Source organism: Columba livia, chromosome 3 (assembly GCF_036013475.1).
Source record: "Columba livia isolate bColLiv1 breed racing homer chromosome 3, bColLiv1.pat.W.v2, whole genome shotgun sequence".
In the NCBI taxonomy this organism is placed as follows: domain Eukaryota; kingdom Metazoa; phylum Chordata; class Aves; order Columbiformes; family Columbidae; genus Columba; species Columba livia.
In genome coordinates, this window is record NC_088604.1 from 90,945,162 (window position 1) to 90,963,406 (window position 18,245).

An 18,245-nucleotide genomic window follows, 5' to 3' on the forward strand; every position below is an offset into this window, starting at 1 on the left:
ATTCACACTAGCAACCGTTTTTTGCAGTTGGTGTTAAAGAAAGAGGAACACTTAATGTGCTGGAAAAATGAAATTAATAACAAATAGCAAATGAGATATTAAATAAAGATAATTTGGGGAACCTTGCAGAAATGCTGTTCAGATGGAATGTGATAAGGTGCTGTATTTGTCATGTGAAAATAATTCACTAACACTAGTGATCCATGGTGAAACCTGCAAGGATAAAAATGTCCTTAGTTTTCTTTCTTTCTCACATTGTTCATTAGCGATACTTCTTTCAGGAGCATTGCTTTTTTTCTGCCTATACACAGAACAAACTTCCCATCCTCTTAATTCAAAGTGGCTTGAAGAGCTATTTGCTCCTTGAGGTATAACGAGATACTAACCAGCCTATTTAAAATTAATTAAAAACAAACAAACAAAAAAGAAATTTGCAAGGCAACAGCTTTCCTTTGGTCATTATGCCTTGCTATAGTATTCACTATGTAAATCTAACCTTTTTTTGATAAGGTCCTTGGTCATTCTCCTCCAGTCCATCCTCATGTTATCAGAGCACATTATCTCCACCTTGCAGCTATGGTCTACACTGTGTATCTTTGCTTTTACATTCACCTTTTAGTGTTCAACATGGTTTGCTGAGTTGTTTTCTCCAGGATGTTACATTAACAATAACTTGCTTCTGCTAAGTATTTGAATAACTGCTTGTTTTTCCACAGATCTCAGAGATGTTTAATGAAGATATTTTAAACTGGATTCTAAGATATTAACAGGATTTTTTAATGTCTTAACATAATTTCTACTGACTGTAAATAAAAAGAGATTAGCATTTTGAGCATAATTTAATGCTCTTAATCTTGAGCAATCTTTTTGATGCAACAGTTCCTGGCAATCAAAACAGAATCTGCCATTCACAAAAGCATGTAGATGGTGTTAAATGAGGAGCACAGTCTCTAAATAAGTTGCATGTGCTGCTGGATCTGTGGGAATTCTGACATGGAGCCTTCCTGCGCCGCTCTCATCTGTCTGAGTGTCTTGTTTTCCAAGCAGAAGTCATCACATGCTGTTTCGTGGCTTGAGTCAGGCACTGTGCTTAGCTAGAAAGGAGAACCAGGTACTCCAGATTCCTCCAGCTCATGTGGCTCTAAGAGCGGCTGTCAGTAAACCTCCCTGAGGATGTTTGGATGGCTGGGCTGCAGATCGCTTCCCTCGCTCTTTCACTTTCCATGGCCCTGGGCAGGCCTTCCAGTGAGGCTTTTGCCTAAGGGCCATAACAGGTGTTCAGCTAAGCAGCTGTTAGCCACACAGCTTAAACAAGATTCCAGAAATACTGCATTTTAAAAGGTAGATGCTGTAGATGAAGATTTCATACTTTTTTTTTTTTTTTTTCCCCAAAGAATTCCTGAATGCTTAGGCCTGTGTTTCAGCATCGGGGCGATATGTTGAGCGCTCTTGTTGTTACAAGCAGAGTTAATAAACTGCTTTGCTAAAGTGGTATTGCAGTTGCGGAATCAAGTCAAAAATGCTTGTTGAAATTCAGCTTTGTCTTGCACACCTCAGTTTGAAACTTGGGTTGTGTATCAAATTCAGCACTGCAAAATCTGTGCTTCATGATATGCCTTACGAGAATACTCTGCTGGTTGCAGGGTCTGATTGTGTATTCTGATCTACACTGACTTAGAGACTGAGGAGCGATGCAACAGAGGGGCAACTCTACCTTTTATTTTGGTTTGTCGTACTGTTTTAATTACAGTCAGAGGGCTAAATTCTTTAGGTTGGTTATGCTGTTCATGCTCAAAGCATTATTAGGAATAACCATTTTTTAATTTTCATTGAAAATGTCCTCACCTATCCTATGTGTTTGATACTTGTGTGTAGCATGAATAAATAAAATCAGCTTCTCAGAATGTAAATAGGAAAGTTCTTCCCTTCTCTAGTGTTTATTCATTTTGAATGACAAGTATTAAAAATGCATTTTAAAAACAACCTATGATTCACTCCATTCTGATTAAAAATTCAGTTGGCACGAAACAAGATTAGTGATTGTGTACGGATGAAATTAATTTGGAGCTCATTACAATGACGCCAGTTTGAGTAACAAGAATTGTTTATGTTAGCCTAGTTGATTGTTAATGTGAGCCAGTTAATAACTGAAGTGCTTATGCAAAATGTTAACCCCATTTTCCAATGATTTCGAAGTACATTCTGTTTGCAAAAGAGGAGACAATAGCTGTATATGCAAGCTGTCAGTTTAAGGATTTGGGTTGTTTAGCATCCTACGTCAGGTCTTCACCTAGTTTCCCCAGAATTATTCTGCCCGCCCATGACTATTGAAAAGGCTCCTTTAGCCTGAGTGGGGCTGGAGGCAAGAGGACGTTAGCATTTCCTGAAACCCAGTGAGTGCTTAATGTCCTCGTGGGCTGGTGTATACGGGAATACTTCATGCTTCATGGCATTGGCATCACAGAACTATCACAGAACTTCAGAGACGTGGCCATGGTGGTTCTCATGCCAGCGTGCAGCATTGGGAACATCGTTTCCCCTTGTCTCGTCGTTAATACTGAGGACAGATTTCAGTCATTGTGGAGTTGATTCAGCTAATTGTGCTACTCAAGTGTATTGACTGTCACTCTCTATATCTTGTGTAGAGCAATGTTTATTTCAAGTTCTTGTATTTGCAGTTACTAGACTCCATATTAATAATTTGGGTATTTGATGACCGTCATGAAGGCTGCATTATTTTCTGTGCCTGTGTTCAAAATCGTAATCGTTATTACTGTCAACTTGCTGAGTTAGCTCCTTTAAATATCTCCCTGTTCCATAATTGTTCTTCATTTACTATTGGGTGTATGAGACAGATGTTTAACAGCAGCAATTGTTCCTATGCTCACAGTAGCTACAAAAAAAAGCCCAGACGTCCCTTATATGAGCTAATGCCATTTGAACTGTTTGGTTCTAAAAAGTCTGGCTGCTGTGTTGTTGGTAAAGATGCAGGTGTTACATGTTCTAGTATGAAAGCCCCCATACAAGGGCAATGAGCATAATGGTTTTCAAAATATAACTTAACTTCAAAGTCGTGGCAGTGGGTTCTCTTGGTCTGGGAAAGTGTGGGTAAGTTCGAACTATTTTAGCATTACTGTCTATTCTATTTGCTCTAACTCAATGGCAGCAGCAGATTTCATTCTTGGGCCCCTAACCTACCATTCTTGTATGGAAAGCTTTAAATTACTTTGCTTTCAGTTGAACTTGTCGAATTTAAGTGAAACAGAATGCAGGACTGGATCCTGCATTTTATTAGGAGTGGGTTTTTTCTTATTTTTAACTTATTTATATTTCCATTTTTTGTGTTCATATCTTGACTTTATATGTCAAGATGTGTTTTGATTATTTATAATACAGTGCTATTTACTGTTTAGTTTTCTAAAACAAACATGAATTCTGGAAAAAAACATGAATTCTGAAAACTGTTTGTTTCCATTCTTCTGTATTGATCCTACTTATTTGTTTCTATGGGGGGTGTATGTATGTATATATATATATATATATATATATACACACGCATATGTGATAACCTATATATAAAGTTAGGTTCCTTATATGCGTGTGGTCACTGAGGTCTTGCTGAGGTTTGTCTGGTATGGATAGGCAGTGGTAACAAAGTCACATTTTATACCATCAGAAGACTAATTTAATTCAGGAACATTCTCAGTGGAAGGACCTTTTGGCTGGCATTGTTGGCATTTATGGTATACATTTTTGTCTGTGGTTTCAAACAATAGCCCCGTGCCAGTACAACATTAATCTTTAGGCCAGACCTGAAATAATCTAATTTTGAATGTGTTTTGGTATCTGAGCTCCACGCAGTTCCCCCAGGGAATCCTAATTTTTTTTCCTTGACCCAGGTAGCAAGGGATGTCATAAACAGGCACGGATTTTCTGCCTTTTATTTTTGCTGTGCTTTTACTGGATTTAAAATGAGAAATCTCCTTCCCATCTCCTCTTCCTTCAAGGCCTTCCTGCACTGGGACATTATTTCTTTTTCTCGTTGTTCTAGTCTTCTGAATTTAGCTTCTATCCTTTCCCTTTTGTTTGTCCTCTTTGTCCAGATTTGTTAATGTTTATGGCACTGAGAGGGACTCAGCTACCTTGTATTATTTTGTGATTTTCTATTAATGTTAAAATCATGGTATATATTTACCTCACTTTCTTTTTACAAAATTTCAGCACTTAGCACAGTTTACAAAACTTGGCTTTCTATTTCAAAGTGTAAGCAGAAGAGAAGATGCTGAGGTCAGAAGTTCTGCTTTAGTTAATCACCACATTTTGGCTGGACATTTTGCCTAGGGAATCCAGAAACTGAAAAATATCTACAGTTTTATACTGTTTATTTAATTTTGAGGGAAGAAAATATCTGATAAGACAGGTAGTTTTTCCTTTCTGGCTTAAATGTTACTCGTGTAGAATGCGATATTAATTCCATTAGTTCTCTGAAGGGCTTGGTGGTGAAACATTTCTTTTCCTTTTTTGGCACAAGTTTCTGTGATAATGCATTTTCTCCCTAGAATATGGAAAATCTATAGTATTAGCTCTTAAAATACAGTTTTTCAGTCCAGGAAGTGCTAGTTTTAGGAGAAGATTATGAACGTGCATGGATCATTTGACTGAAGGATGACAAAGTGGGAGAAGATGTTTTTGTGCCATGCTAGCTAACATGCATGCAATGAGAAACTTAATCATTGTGCACTAGTAGAACAAGCAAAAAAAACCCCATTTAATGGCTTTCCATTCATATTGTTGTATTAAAAATAAAAAATTGTTACATGAGTTTGACCATCCTTTTCATGATCATACAGTTAGATGGGCCAGAAGGTTGAACCAGAATAACAGGATGCTTAAATGTTAATGCAAAGGCTGAAAAATATGTTTCTTTCAGGCTGTGTCTGTTTAGCTTATGGCTGAGCTCAGAGCACTGGCCTCCTGAGTTTCTGGATCTTCTCTTGAATTTGTATTGATTTCATATTGATTTCTCAATGAATTCGCTCATTTCTCAGGTGGGTAACAGTTGCTACCGGGCTTGAGAGAGGCTGCTATCTACTAGAACCAAACTGCATGTCTGAGTATTCTTTCTTTTGCTCCTCTGAAATCAAGTAGCATATCCTGAAGTTCTGGTAAGTGGAGGAGGAGCACTTACATAGCTAGGCATTAGTCTTAGCTGAGAATTGCAGTATGAGCACTTGCAAAACTGTCACTCATCTTTTAATTAGCAGAGTTCTTGCATAGCAGGAAGAATTGTGGGCTCACCTTTGCAGACTCTGTCTCCTCTGACCCTGTGGTCCCTGGAGACTGGAAAAGCTAGAGGTGGGACAAGCTTACAACCAAATATAGGTGAGCAGGCTGTCAGTGAGCTAACACAAACCAAAGCTTAGCCTGTGCCTCAATCTATACTCTATTATATATATGGTCAAAGATCTGTTAGGTAGCTTTGCCAATATACTTGCTTTTTGTGCTGTTCAGCAAGAGACCCTTGCATGGCTGAAATCTGAATGTATTTCAAACTTAATGTTTTGTTTATTAACCACCTTTATTTAATTTTATGCTATATTTAATTGGTCCAGATAATCTGTTTCCATATTCCTGGTATTCCTTCTAGTCCTCCAGGATGTTTGCCTGAGTTCATGTGCAAACTCCTTAACCTTAGTAGTGCCAGGTAATCAATCTCATTATTGCACTTCACCCCAAATATTTCAGAATTTCCTCTGGAAGCCCATTTCAACATCTGATGGTCCTCCAGTCCACTTATTCTGTAGGCAGTGTGAATATCCCATCAGAGATACAGTCTATCTGTATCAGTACCCTTTACTAACACATCTTGCCTTAAGCATAAGTGAAGTCTACCAACATGAAGAGAAAAATCTAAGTTGTGAACTGTGTGGTTATGTTAGGTAACAAATGGGGTGTGGGTAGGGGTGTGTAGAGGGGAAGGCCTTCAAATATTCTTTAAGGGACAGTTGGAGTCACTGAATCTGCAGTTCTTGTAAGCAAAGAGGTTGGATCTGTTGACCTGCTCCCTTCCAACATCAGTTGTTCATGTTGCTGAATATTTTCACAAGAACAACTCGCAGTCCATGAAGACAAAACATAAAGCTGCTCCTTTGCCTTTTCTACCAATTTTCAGAGACTTTTCACCACTTCTCATTGCTATGCCTGGCAACTCTTCCATCTAGTGCTATCCCCTCTGTGACCGGGGTGTATTACTGTTACTTGTTTTCTGTAGGAACTCTTAAAGGGATTTCTAGATTTTGTGAGAAAGAGAGTTTTAGAAAGCACTTGGAGGAAACCATGGAACTTGCTCAGTTTTCTCAGCTATTAACACTGTGAATGCCTCCCTCTGTCAGCAATGCTTTTTTGTGCCTGGTCAGGTTGATTTAGCAGTGCCCTGGTCTCCTTCACTGTCTCTTTCTGATGTATTGATAGGCATCAGTTCTTTCTCAAAGAAGCACAACTTTCTCTGTTACCGCTAGTGGTTACCTGAGGAAGCCGCAGGATTGAGCAAATGGAATGCATTTCAAGGGATGGTGTCACATTGGAGGGAAAATACCTGCTGTGGCGTAACTTCAATGGCCAGTTACCAGTCACTGATGGCTAAATATGTTCATGTATCTATATGCAATATACCTGCTTTGAAAAAAATAAAAACCTTGTTAGTAGTAAAGATGGTGTAATGAATTCCAGCATCTCATTGACTTCGAAGTCATTGATAGTTTAAACCAAAAATATAAAGTTGGATGTCCCAAGCTAAACATATGAAAGTAGAAGGTCTTTTATTTGGAAGTCATGGAATGCAATAATAATGTTGGTATTGATAATTCTTCAATACGAACCAGCAAACCGCTAATGTAGCTAGGACTACTTTTTGCTTCAGTTCATTAAAATATAACCGTACTTGAGCAATGTTTTAATAAAATTTGGAAAAATAAAGTATTAGAGAAACTGACAGAAAATAAAAATATTCTGGCCCTGATGTGTGATGGTGCTGGCTCAATGTATTCCGCTTCCTCACAAGAACTCTAGAACAGTAAGAAATGGCTTGGCTTGAAGGTGACAGCTTGTTAGCTTTCTGGAAACACATTTACAAAGTTTTCTTTTTTTGTGTGTTTGGTTGGTTGTGGTGTGTAGGGTTTGTTTGTTTGTTTTTAAGATAAGATTGAATTTAGCACAGTCTTTCTGAATTAAGAATACACTTAAATTCAATGTGGTATATGTGGTATGCCCATTGAATTCAAGCTTTTGAGCCATGATAATTGATTTTTCTGTAGAGAAAGTTAGTTGGTCATTGCTTATGAATATGCAAACGCAACAGACTTAAATTAACTGAGTACAGAAGGTCGGTTAGAAGTAATCATTGTCTGATACTACAGTTTCATATTTGATTAAATTCTAGACTGTTAATTCTGTTATAAATTATAATTGTACTGCTCTCCAATGAGATTAGTTTCAATTTAGGACCCTGCAGGTTCTTGCCTTCAGAAGATACTGTTGGTGTAAAGAAATGTCTTTGCACTCAGAGTAAGTTTCAAAAGTTCTATTAATTTATCCTAATAGAAGAGGGCTCAAGCTGTATTTTCCTTTCTTTTTACTGGTCTGAGTTTCATCCTGTATTTATTTCTAAACCTCTCTTTGTTTTACTCATTCTTTACATGCCTTTATGTCTGTGTTTCCTTGCTATGTCCCATCTCAGATCCTCAGGCTTATCTGTTCTTTGTTAAAGATAACTACAGAGATACAGTTCAGATTTAGTCAATGTCTTGTGTCTTTTGTTTGCAGGATTAGTGTTCATGCAGATTTACATGAATTTTGCTGTATATCTGTCTTACCAGAGATGCAGCTTTTACTTGCATAAATGAACTAAATGAATGTTTTTTCTTATACTGTTTTTTTATAAGAGTCAACTAATTTGCAATAGTTTGTCCAGTATAGTAGGGAAATAGTTTTGATTTCCAATGTCTTATGATTTACACAGTGGTATTTTGTACATGTTTTCTTTAGGGACTGTATTTTCAAGGCCCTATACACTCTTTTGTTGAAAAATGTGAAAATAAAGATGGACATACAATGAGATCTTCTATGTTATATATGGATTTTAATTTATGGGATTTTGGAAGGGGAAGAATGGTTAAGAGAACAATTCTGCGTGTGCTACCCAACAGTAGCTGCTCAAGGAATGCGAGTGGCTGCTGTCCAGAACATTTGCTGTGAAGGTTCTGCCTCTTTGCTGTAGCTAAAATTACTTGTTTTGACAGAAAAGGAAAAACCCCAAGAACTGATAAGACTGAAAGATTTGCTATTTAAAAGGGGACTCTTGAGATAAACCAGTAACATTGAGACACTGGCCTGTTCTCTAGTCCACTGAGGGTCTGAAGAGTCGGGGCCTGTTCACGCGGCCATCAATGCACGATGAGAAAGTCTTTAGGTAAAAGACGCATGTGCCTGTGTCTTGTGTTGTGATTAATCTTGTCTTCATGCTCTGTTCCTTTTACTTGCCATGTCTACTTAAATATGTATGCCTCTGGTAAAAGACTCCCAAGGGGAAAAAATGCTGCGTACTCACAGGGATTAACTAAAGATTAGTGCGTTGAATTCCCTATCCCAGGATTTGTGCGTGCTGAGGGAATTAAGAAATTCCTTCTCAGAACAGGTAAAGGTACCATCTGCTTTCTGAGAGGTGTGCTGGGAGGTCGGGAAAGGAACAAAACTTGCTCTAATCCCTTAGCAAAGTAGGACAAGAAATGTTTATGCATGCCAAGTCTTTAGGAGATTAATTAGATAGTAATGCACTCTCTCTCTTTCAATAGTAGGCAATTGTAGCTTTTAAGGATCTGATAATCCTGTAAAGAGAGCTCTGTGGGAGCAGCAGGCAGACTTTTTCAGGAGGAGCGCACAACTTAAAAATGTTCTTCAGGGCTCAGCTTCACAATTTCTGCATCTTCAGATCACCCTTATTGTACAAAGATCAGCTGTCCCTTAACTGTTCCTACAGCAAGGCACAGGAGTAGTTTGTAGTAACCTTTGGGAGTTGAGTTCGCACCTTTTTTGGGTGAACGGTACTTGAGAGGCAGTGGTGCATTTCTTCTAGGTGAATGCAGAAGAGTTGTTCTCCATGTGTTGTATTTGCTGGGGTTTATTTTAGAGTCACCTTAGGCATGGGATCATTAATCAAGGATCGAAATGTGTGGCTTGTAGGAGAAAATAGGGAAAATGATTTTATACAAAATGTAGGGTGCTTTTCTGAAAGCATAATTAATTTCTTAGTATGTTGTTTTTCTGCTTTGTATTTTCATGCTAATTCAGGGCCTTCAGGTATCTGAGATTTCAGCTAAGCATTTATAAGCTACTGTAAATTCTGCATCCAGTTTTCATAGCCTCTCATTAAAAAAAAACCAACTGACTATCCCAAACTTTGCATTATGCAAACTTTTTATCAGTTATACACAACAGCTAGTAGAGCCTGCAAGGTCTGCAAGTTGTTTGGTTGTATTTTCCATGACAAAAGTGCTCCTGAGTCGAACTGTTTTTATGAAATGTAAAGTTTTGGTGTTTGCTTGTGCCCAAAAATGATCATTTCAAGCAGATCAGTCCAGAAAGTTGTTCCAGTGGTGTTTTGGGGGAGGGGGATATGAAGAACCTGTGAAAATAAGATGACAAGTAGATGGCATGTAGGTTTACAGTGATTGATTTGAAACTGCAGCCTGTAGGATGTTTAAGTCCTGGCTGCTAAGAAACTGAAGCCTTTGAAGTTGTTATAACATTCCAGCCCTGCAAACATTGTGAGAAATATCAGCTCATTGGAAGATGTGAGCATATGGCAGATAATGATCCTGTGCCTTTTTCTGTGAGCAATTTCCCCGTGGTGGCCCATGAAGACTATAGCAAAGCAGGGACTGAAACCAGATATCCCAGTTCCAAGACAAATGCTTTAAGCACTGGACCCATACCTACTCTGTATTTATATGGGGCATGAATGCTGGTATCAGAGTGTGATCTTTTTAATTTCATGAAAAACTTATATTAGTACTGATTTTTAAGCCACTGTAGGATGCAGGTTTTGTGCATGTGGTGTGCAGAGATATAAACAAAATGCAAATCTGTACTTAACATTATTCTTTATGATAATTCTGGATGAAAGATGCTATAGAACTACATTACCACTGTTACAGGCTTGGGAGGTTTTGTTTACTGACATTTTCTCGTGAAAGTTAATTTCTTGCTTAGAATGATAAAAGTACACTAACTTAAAATAAGATCTTGCTGTTGTTTCCTGTAGTATAGCCAGGAAAAACAGTTACAATCTGTCCTCTTTAAAATCACATTCCTGGAAGATATTCTGGCAGCCTGGATATTTAAACACATTTCAAAGAAAAACAACTTCAGATCAATTAGAAATTATTATTGTATTTTCTTTCTGATAGTGTAGAATTATAGATTGTTGCAGATACTGCCCAGAATTATGAAATAAGCAATAACCTGTGAAAGAGGCTATGAATTAGCTGCTTATGGAACATGAGGTGCATTATGTTCTGAAGAGAGGGGGAATAGGTAATCACGGACACTGAGTAGCTTGTATAGGTTCTTGATCAGCTTTTTTAGAAGGATGAAAGAGAGACTGCAAAGCACAAAATGTTCCAGAACAAAACTTAAATGTGATTTCTCTGCCAAAAGTTGAATAGTATGGCTACTTTGGAACGCTAAATTCTGCACGTGTTTGCTCATAGGGCTGAAAAGCTACTTCGTGCGGGGGTTTCACTTGCCTCACCTCTAAGAAGATCTCATTAAAACCAGTACTATCTGGCTGTACATTTTCTTTGTCTCTTTTTGAAATCCAGTTGGTGTCATTGCTATTCATTTAAATGAGTTACTGTTGAAATGGCTTAAATTGCACTCTCTGTGGGTGGCCTTATAATGTCTGTACTCTGCCTCTTTATACACACTTCAAGTGAATACATTTTCTCAGCACTTTGGTCATGTCTGATGGTCCAAAAATCTTTCCTGATCAAACTGCTCTCTTACTGTGCAGTCAGCTCCTGTCAGGAGACAGGACCAAGAGCCAAGGAATTCGAAGACTGACTTTGCACCCCAACAAAATCTATGGGTTTTGTTCTTAGTGAAAGTCATGCTCCTTGGTGAGCTTGTTTAAATTAATAGCTGGCAGATTGTCAGAACAGATCTCCTGAATCACTTCAGATTTCTCCAATGTAGACGCAGTTTCGTGGATGCCTATGGTCGGTCTACTAGTCTCTGTGTAATAACTGATTATTATTTTTCTATTTATATTGCCACGCAGCCTAAGGCGGAAGGCAAAGTTGGTGGATGTACGTGCTATTGCCTAATTGCTCTAAGGTCTGAACAACTATTTTCTCAAACACTTTTTCCTGAAACAGTCCAATAATGAAAAAGAATAGCAATTTCCAGAGGAGCTTCTGCCACAAAAGAATATTCAACTTCCTTACATTGAATTGCTTACTCATGGATAAGTAGTTATTGGCCATCTTCTGTCTGACAGTAACTACAGCTGTGAGGGCAATGATCCTTCTGGAGTCTGGTCTTTATTATATGGAAGTTCTTGGTCCATTACTTTTCCTGTAGACCATTTCAGATTCACTCCTGTAGACCATTTTGAATTTATTCCCTGACTGGAAAAATGGAGATTAGCCAGTCGTCCCAGGTGATATTACCAGGCTTTTGTGTCCACAAGAAAATACATAGTTGTCTTCTGATGCTACTGAACTTGCTACTAAAATAAACTGCTTAAGATGAGATAACAATTTACCTTCTTAGAAAATGAAAGTCACACAAGTTGTGGTATGGCCAAGCCAAAAGCCAACTAAAAGGTTAAAATTAAGACCTGAAGTGAGGAGTTGCTCATAGTTTTAGTGAAGGTTATGGAGAGATAGGTGAGCAGTGTTGAGACAGAAGAGAATTGTTTACTTGAACCTCCATTTCTGTGCTCAAAAATGACGATATACTGAAAAAATTATAACAAAAGAAATGATTGTAACCAACCTGAGATGTGCATGTAAGCCGTCATATGAGATGAATGTGAATGCAGAACTAGTTGCAGATGCACAGGTTGAGTTGATTCTTACCTATATATTGTTGTAGAGTGGGCCACTTCCAGTCTGGCTGGCTAACTTTTTGAGTAACTTGGAGAGTTTGCACTGTGGAGTTCACTTAAAGATATCTGTTGGCAAACAAGACAAGGAATTGGATCCAAGCCTGGATTTCTTTATTTTAAACACATTAGTGATTGTTCTGTAAAATTTGATTAGCTCTCCAGAAAGTCTGCAGAAATTGTATTTCACCTTAGTCTATCAGTACATCAATCAGTGCGCTTTTTAAAAAAAAAAAAAACCAAAAAACAAAAACAAACAAAAAAAACCAACAAAAAAAACCCCTGCAATTTTGTAGCAATTGCAATAAACTCTCTTTTGAGCATGCATGTGGTTTGGGTGAAATGATGTGAATGTATACGTTTTGTCAGGTACAAAATTGAAGGTCCTGGTGAGTGGAGCAGAGGAGATTTTGATAGAAGCCACAGAAAGCAAAAAGTCTTTTGCTTTATACCTACTTGGAGGTTATTTCTTTAACTGGGTTTTTCATACCTGCCAGGCTTCAACAGTCTGGCTGTAGAAAATGACGTTATGTGAGTTTTCATGTTTCCAGGGTTTCTCTGAAGCCATAATGACTAAAATTCATAATTCTGAAGTTGCATTGAGAGCACGATTCTTATGCAAGATCTGAGTTTTGTGGCAAAACTTGGAGCCATGGAACACAGAAACACTGTTCTTCTAATGTTTTAAATATTTTAAAATGCTATTTCTTAAAAAGCTGTATCGGCTAGGGCTGGAATGCAGCCTTCAGGCAATCAGAAAACGAGGCACACAGGCTGCTACTCCTTTTTGCTCCAAAGCATTTAGTTTAAGATTTTGCTGATTAAAACAATTTCCGAAGTCTTCTGGATTGCTTAATAAACTTTTATTTATAAGATCTTTTATCTATAAAAAAGGTGGTCAATATGCTGTTGCAAGGATACTACTCTCATTGGCTGAAGTGACAAATCCTTGCATGTTCACAGAAGAATCATTAGAATGCTGAAATTGTAGCAATTAAGAAATTCTAAAAGGGATCAACTTGATGAACATCAAATTCTGCTTTAGGTTTCAACAACGTGTGTTACAGGTAGTTGCTTACTTTGTCTTTGATTTAAAAAATAAAAGGAAGATTAAAGAAGGTACCATTTGAAACAAAGAAAAATGTAGCACGTATTTTGACATACTGTTGAAATTGGATCACAATGAAGTGGTTTAAAAGTATTTCCAGATAAATGAACCTAGTGCTTAGGGCAATTAAGCAACACTTAAGGATATGTGAAGAGAATTTTCATACATAAGTATGTCATTGTATTCAGAAGTGTTTGTGTTAAAATTTATAAATTTTGAACTTCTGAAAAGAACAACAATTCAGCGAATCAACAAAATGGCTAGAAATGTGATGGCCTATTGCCAAATAACAAGAGCTACAGTAATATAATTCTAATGTAAAAATTAGTTTATTTAAATCAGAACTTATGTTACAGCAAATTTGTGTGACAATTGTATATTTACTCTTTAATCAGTGAGAATCCATTGTAATTGATGTAGGTGCTGGGTGGGTAGTTGAATTTTTCTGTAGATGATTCGTTTTAATAAACAGTTCATGCTTTGTTTGAATCTTTAGTTACTGAAAGGTATTTAATAAGGATCCTACAGTCAAATAATTAATTTTGATTCCCGTAGCTTTAAGGCAATACAGCATAAACACTGTTTTGATGCAGAGTTCTTGAATTCTTTGAAGAGAGTGATACCCTAGCTCCACGCAGGACAGATGACAATAGATTTCCTCTTGCTCTTTTTTTGTTCTGTAGTGTAATGTTATTTAAAAAACAAAAGGTTCTGTTGCATTTAGGTCAGTTATTAAAATATTGTTGGTCATTTCCTTTGACAGAACATTTCTATTGTGTTATACCAGTGTCATTAGGAGGAAAGGTTATTCCCACTTGTCTGGCTGATATCAATACATACTGGCATATTACATCCTCTGGCTTTCTGGAAGTGCTTTATTTGAGCAGTCGCTTGGGAACAGGAAATTTAAGGTTAGACACAGTCTGGTTTTCAGACTGCATGATACAAAATGTTTCCTAGAAGACACTGTCTACCTGACAAATTTTCTCTAGTATTTGGTAGAATCAGGTAAGCTTAAATGGCTTCAAGTTGGGAATAAACTTTTACCAGCCATAGATGGCAGATGAGGTAGAACAAGGCAGCTTTCAATCATTCTGTAGTGTTTTTTTGAGGAACTTATATATGAACCATGTTAGTATCTCACCCATTCACCAGTTACTCTTGAATATAGTTTATCTTTTAAGATATGGCAATGATAATATTCCTATTTAATAAGTGGTCCTATTGTCTGGGAGGAAAAAAGAGCCGAGTATTTTACTTCAAGCCATGGTCAAACGTGATCTGTGACACTGTGGTAGCTTTTAAAGGCAGAGGTTCAAGGATAGTATCTTAGCCATGCTGGGCAGCCCTTTCTACCAGAATTGTAGTAAGAGAATAGGAGTACAGTTTAATCCTGTAACTGTTCATTGAACTGTTCATTCATCCACGTAAAACAAAGCAAATTGTGATCAGCAATTATGTCCTGTTGTGTTTCATAAGCTGAGCTTGTCAGTCCTGGGTGAATCTGTAAGTTATGTAAACATCGGGTCTTTTTTCAAATCTGTACTGTAGAGGTAAATGTTCTCCTAAGTGTTCCATCCACCCTCTAAGACTCTAAGTTTTTATTTTTTTGCCAAAGCAAGAACTATGTCTGTACTTCTGAAGAATTAGAGCACCACCTTCCAAAACTCTTTCCCTCAACTATTTTCTTTATGTGTGACAGAAATGTAGGTTTTTCATCCTAACCACAGGAATGAGTGATGTGTCAGAAGGATAAGGATTATTGGAGGGAGTCCAGCGGAGAGCTACAAAGATGATTAGGGGCCTAGAGCACCTTTCTTATGAGAAGAGACTGAGAGAGCTGGGTCTGTTCAGCTTGGAGAAGAAAAGGCTGATAGGGGACTGATAGGCTGATAGGAGTAAATATTCTTGTAAATATCTGAAGGGTGGGTGTCAAGAGGGTGGGACCAGACTCCTTTCAGTGGTGCCCAGTGATAGGATGAGGGGCAATGGGTACAGACTGAAACACAGGAGGTTCCATCTGAATATGAGGAGAAACTTCTTTGCTCTGAAAGTGACAGCACTGAACAGGCTGCCCAAAGAGGTTGTGGAGTCTCCTTCTCTGGAGACATTCAAAACCCATCTGGACACAATCCTGTGCCACCTGCAGCAAGTGGGTTGGACAAGATGCTCTCTAGAGGTCCCTTCCAACTCCAACCACTCTGTGATTCTGTAGACAGTTAATGCAGCACTGCCAGTCATAGTCATTCAAAAATCATGATTCGTGTTGCTGAAAGTCACGACAGTGGTCTAAACAATGCTTATGAGATAGAAAAAGGATTGTGTTTCTAAATTGTATTTCTTTTACTTTTGTCTCTCTTCTTGTATGTAGATAGTGCATACCCAGATTTCTTTGTCTCTCTGGTAGCTATTAACTTAAATGAGAAGAGATGTAGAGGATGGGTAGAATGTAGCTGAGATTTTCTTAAAACTTATTCCCTTCAGGACAGGAGACTGCAAAAAAAGCAACATGTAGTAAGATTTGAGGTAAAATTACCTTGTTAAACATTATTGATTTATTTTTTTCTCAAGCACCGGTTTTTCAGGGAAGCAATATGCATTTCATGTCACTTTTACCGTCAAATTAGTCTTGTACGTTTTAAGCAATGATGCTGAAAATGAGAAATTAATTTTGATAATGTCTCAATTTATAGAACTTTGGAGGGAAACAAATATAAAATTGTGGAAAGATAAATGCTTGAATTATTAAGCCTTCATATGCATATACTGAAGCCCGCATAAAACCACTCCAAAGGATTTATAATGAACTACAGTCATCAGAAAAAAATAAAAATTATAAGCTTTTATAATGGAAATAGTGACAGAGATTAGGCTACAAATAGCTGAAGGTGTGGTGCTTGGTGAATAACCAATTATGCTTTTGATCTGCCTTTGTCAGAAGATAAAATTTGTACACAACTCTTGAGTTTCTTTTCAGGTCAGAGCTACGGAGTCTCACCTTGATAAGATCCACTGTATCAGTTTCAGCTTTCTGTAAACCTCTTCATAGAATCAAAAAATAGCTGAGAGTGGAAAGAGCCTTTAGAGATTGTCTAGTCCAGCCCTTCTGGCTGCGCACAGTGTCCGATAGAGCAGGCTGTCCTGGAACTTGTCCGGTTGGGTTTTGAGTGTCTCCAGAGACGGAGACTTGACAACCTCTCTGTGCAACCTGTTCACTTGTATTTATTAGTTGTGGTGGTACAGAAAGCATGAATAGCTTGTATATTTTAGGAGACGTGTTTTATCCAGCTTCATTAATTTACTTAAACTAGGTTAAGAAACATATTTTTTTATGTGTTTGAATACAAGGCGGTCTTAAGATAGCTACTTCAAAGTACAGAAGTCTTTTCTGTCCTTTCATTGTAGAAAATGCTGCATACCAAAGCAGTTTCTCCACTGAAGAGGTAAAAAAGGGCTAATGCTTTTTTGTCCTTGCCAAAGAATCTAAATTATGCATATCATTTGTTTATGAAATGTCTGCAACTTTCAGGACAAAAGTAACCATGCCATCTGTAACTACCTTGAGTTCAGATACGGATAAATAATATTATCTGAAGCTGTTATATCTTCAATTAGTTGTAAAATACAGACATGCTTGTCAGTTCTAAGGATCTTAAATTTAATTGTATGATCCATGCAGTTTAAAATCCTGTTGCAGACAGTTTGTTGTCATGTGTCTATGTGATATACAGAAATACGGATTCATTGCTTATACTCAAATCTGACCAAAAGCCGCATGACTATGTTAGCATGCCCTGAGTGTATCAAGAAGACCTGTTGAGAACCCAAGTACAATGCGTGTGGGCTTTCACATCAGAACTGTCTCATGTCTTACCCTTAACATAGAGCTGTTCTAGGTCAACCATGCAACATTGACCATGTTAGGTATGGTTTGTAACATAGAAAATCTTCCTGAATAAAACCTGCTGTGCATGGAAGCCTGGTCTAAACCAATCTTAGAGTAGTTAAACTGAGAGATAACATTGCTACTGTGCTATTGACACAGTTATTTTCATTGTATTAACATTTTAATTTCTGTTAACTCTGTTTCTTGATACGCAGTCGGCTTGTAATAAAAACTTCTGTCTGGCACATTGAAGAGATTGGTGTATGGGTGGCATTTGTATTGAGGAGATGAGTCAAGGCAACTCTAGTGATGAGACAGTCCAAGTGAAGTAAAACACAAGGTTGAGGCAACAGAAGAGAACCCATTTGCTCCATCACTGTCAGTGCTATGTTCACTATTTGAGTAATGGTGCAGAGCAGTTTCTGTTGGTATCAGTTTGATATACTCACTTGGCTGACTGCTTTTTGAGTCAGATACTGTACAGGGTTGTACTTACCTGATCCCTGTCTGTTTCCTATCAGTTTTAATTTTTTTATTTCGGTCTTTTCAAGTTCTCACATGCAACAGTATAATTTTAGGGAAGAATGGAATGGTAATTTGGGCCTATCTATGCCTAATAGAAACCCAGTTATCAGTTTTCTGGTAAGTTCCTATAAGTACTCTTATTTGACATTAAGGCTTGCTTTTGCTGTTTGACCTGGTTTTCTTCCAAAGCATGATATAGCCTTTGCATTTACTGTTATGGTTTAACTTTGTCACAAAGCCTTCACATGCAAGTGTGCCTCTGGTATCAGTAGGGAAGGACGAGTGTTTGTCTTTCCATTGCTGTAAAATTTTGGTCTCTGTTTTTTTTTTTCCAATTCAACAGAATTTAGCATCTTGGAATCCTTCAAACCCGGAATGCCTCCTGCTTGTTGTGAAAGAGCTTGTGCAACAGTATCACCAATTTCAGTGCAGCCGATTACGTGAGAGCTCTCGTCTCATGTTTGAGTATCAGACTTTACTTGAAGAGCCCCAGTATGGAGAAAACATGGAAATCTATGCTGGCAAAAAAAACAACTGGGTAAGCTATTAAGAGCATTTCTGGT

The 18,245-nt window shown here is 37.7% G+C and overlaps 1 protein-coding gene across 2 annotated transcripts in view; it reads left to right on the top strand.

Moving 5' to 3' along the window:
• Window positions 1-18,245, top strand: part of BABAM2 (BRISC and BRCA1 A complex member 2) — a 172,846-nt gene that overhangs the window by 37,769 nt on the left and 116,832 nt on the right. For both annotated transcript variants that reach the window (XM_065058171.1, XM_065058172.1), the window contains exon 5: window positions 18,026-18,220. In XM_065058171.1, the coding sequence (XP_064914243.1) occupies window positions 18,026-18,220 (195 nt within the window). The remainder of the gene's footprint in view (window positions 1-18,025; window positions 18,221-18,245) is intronic.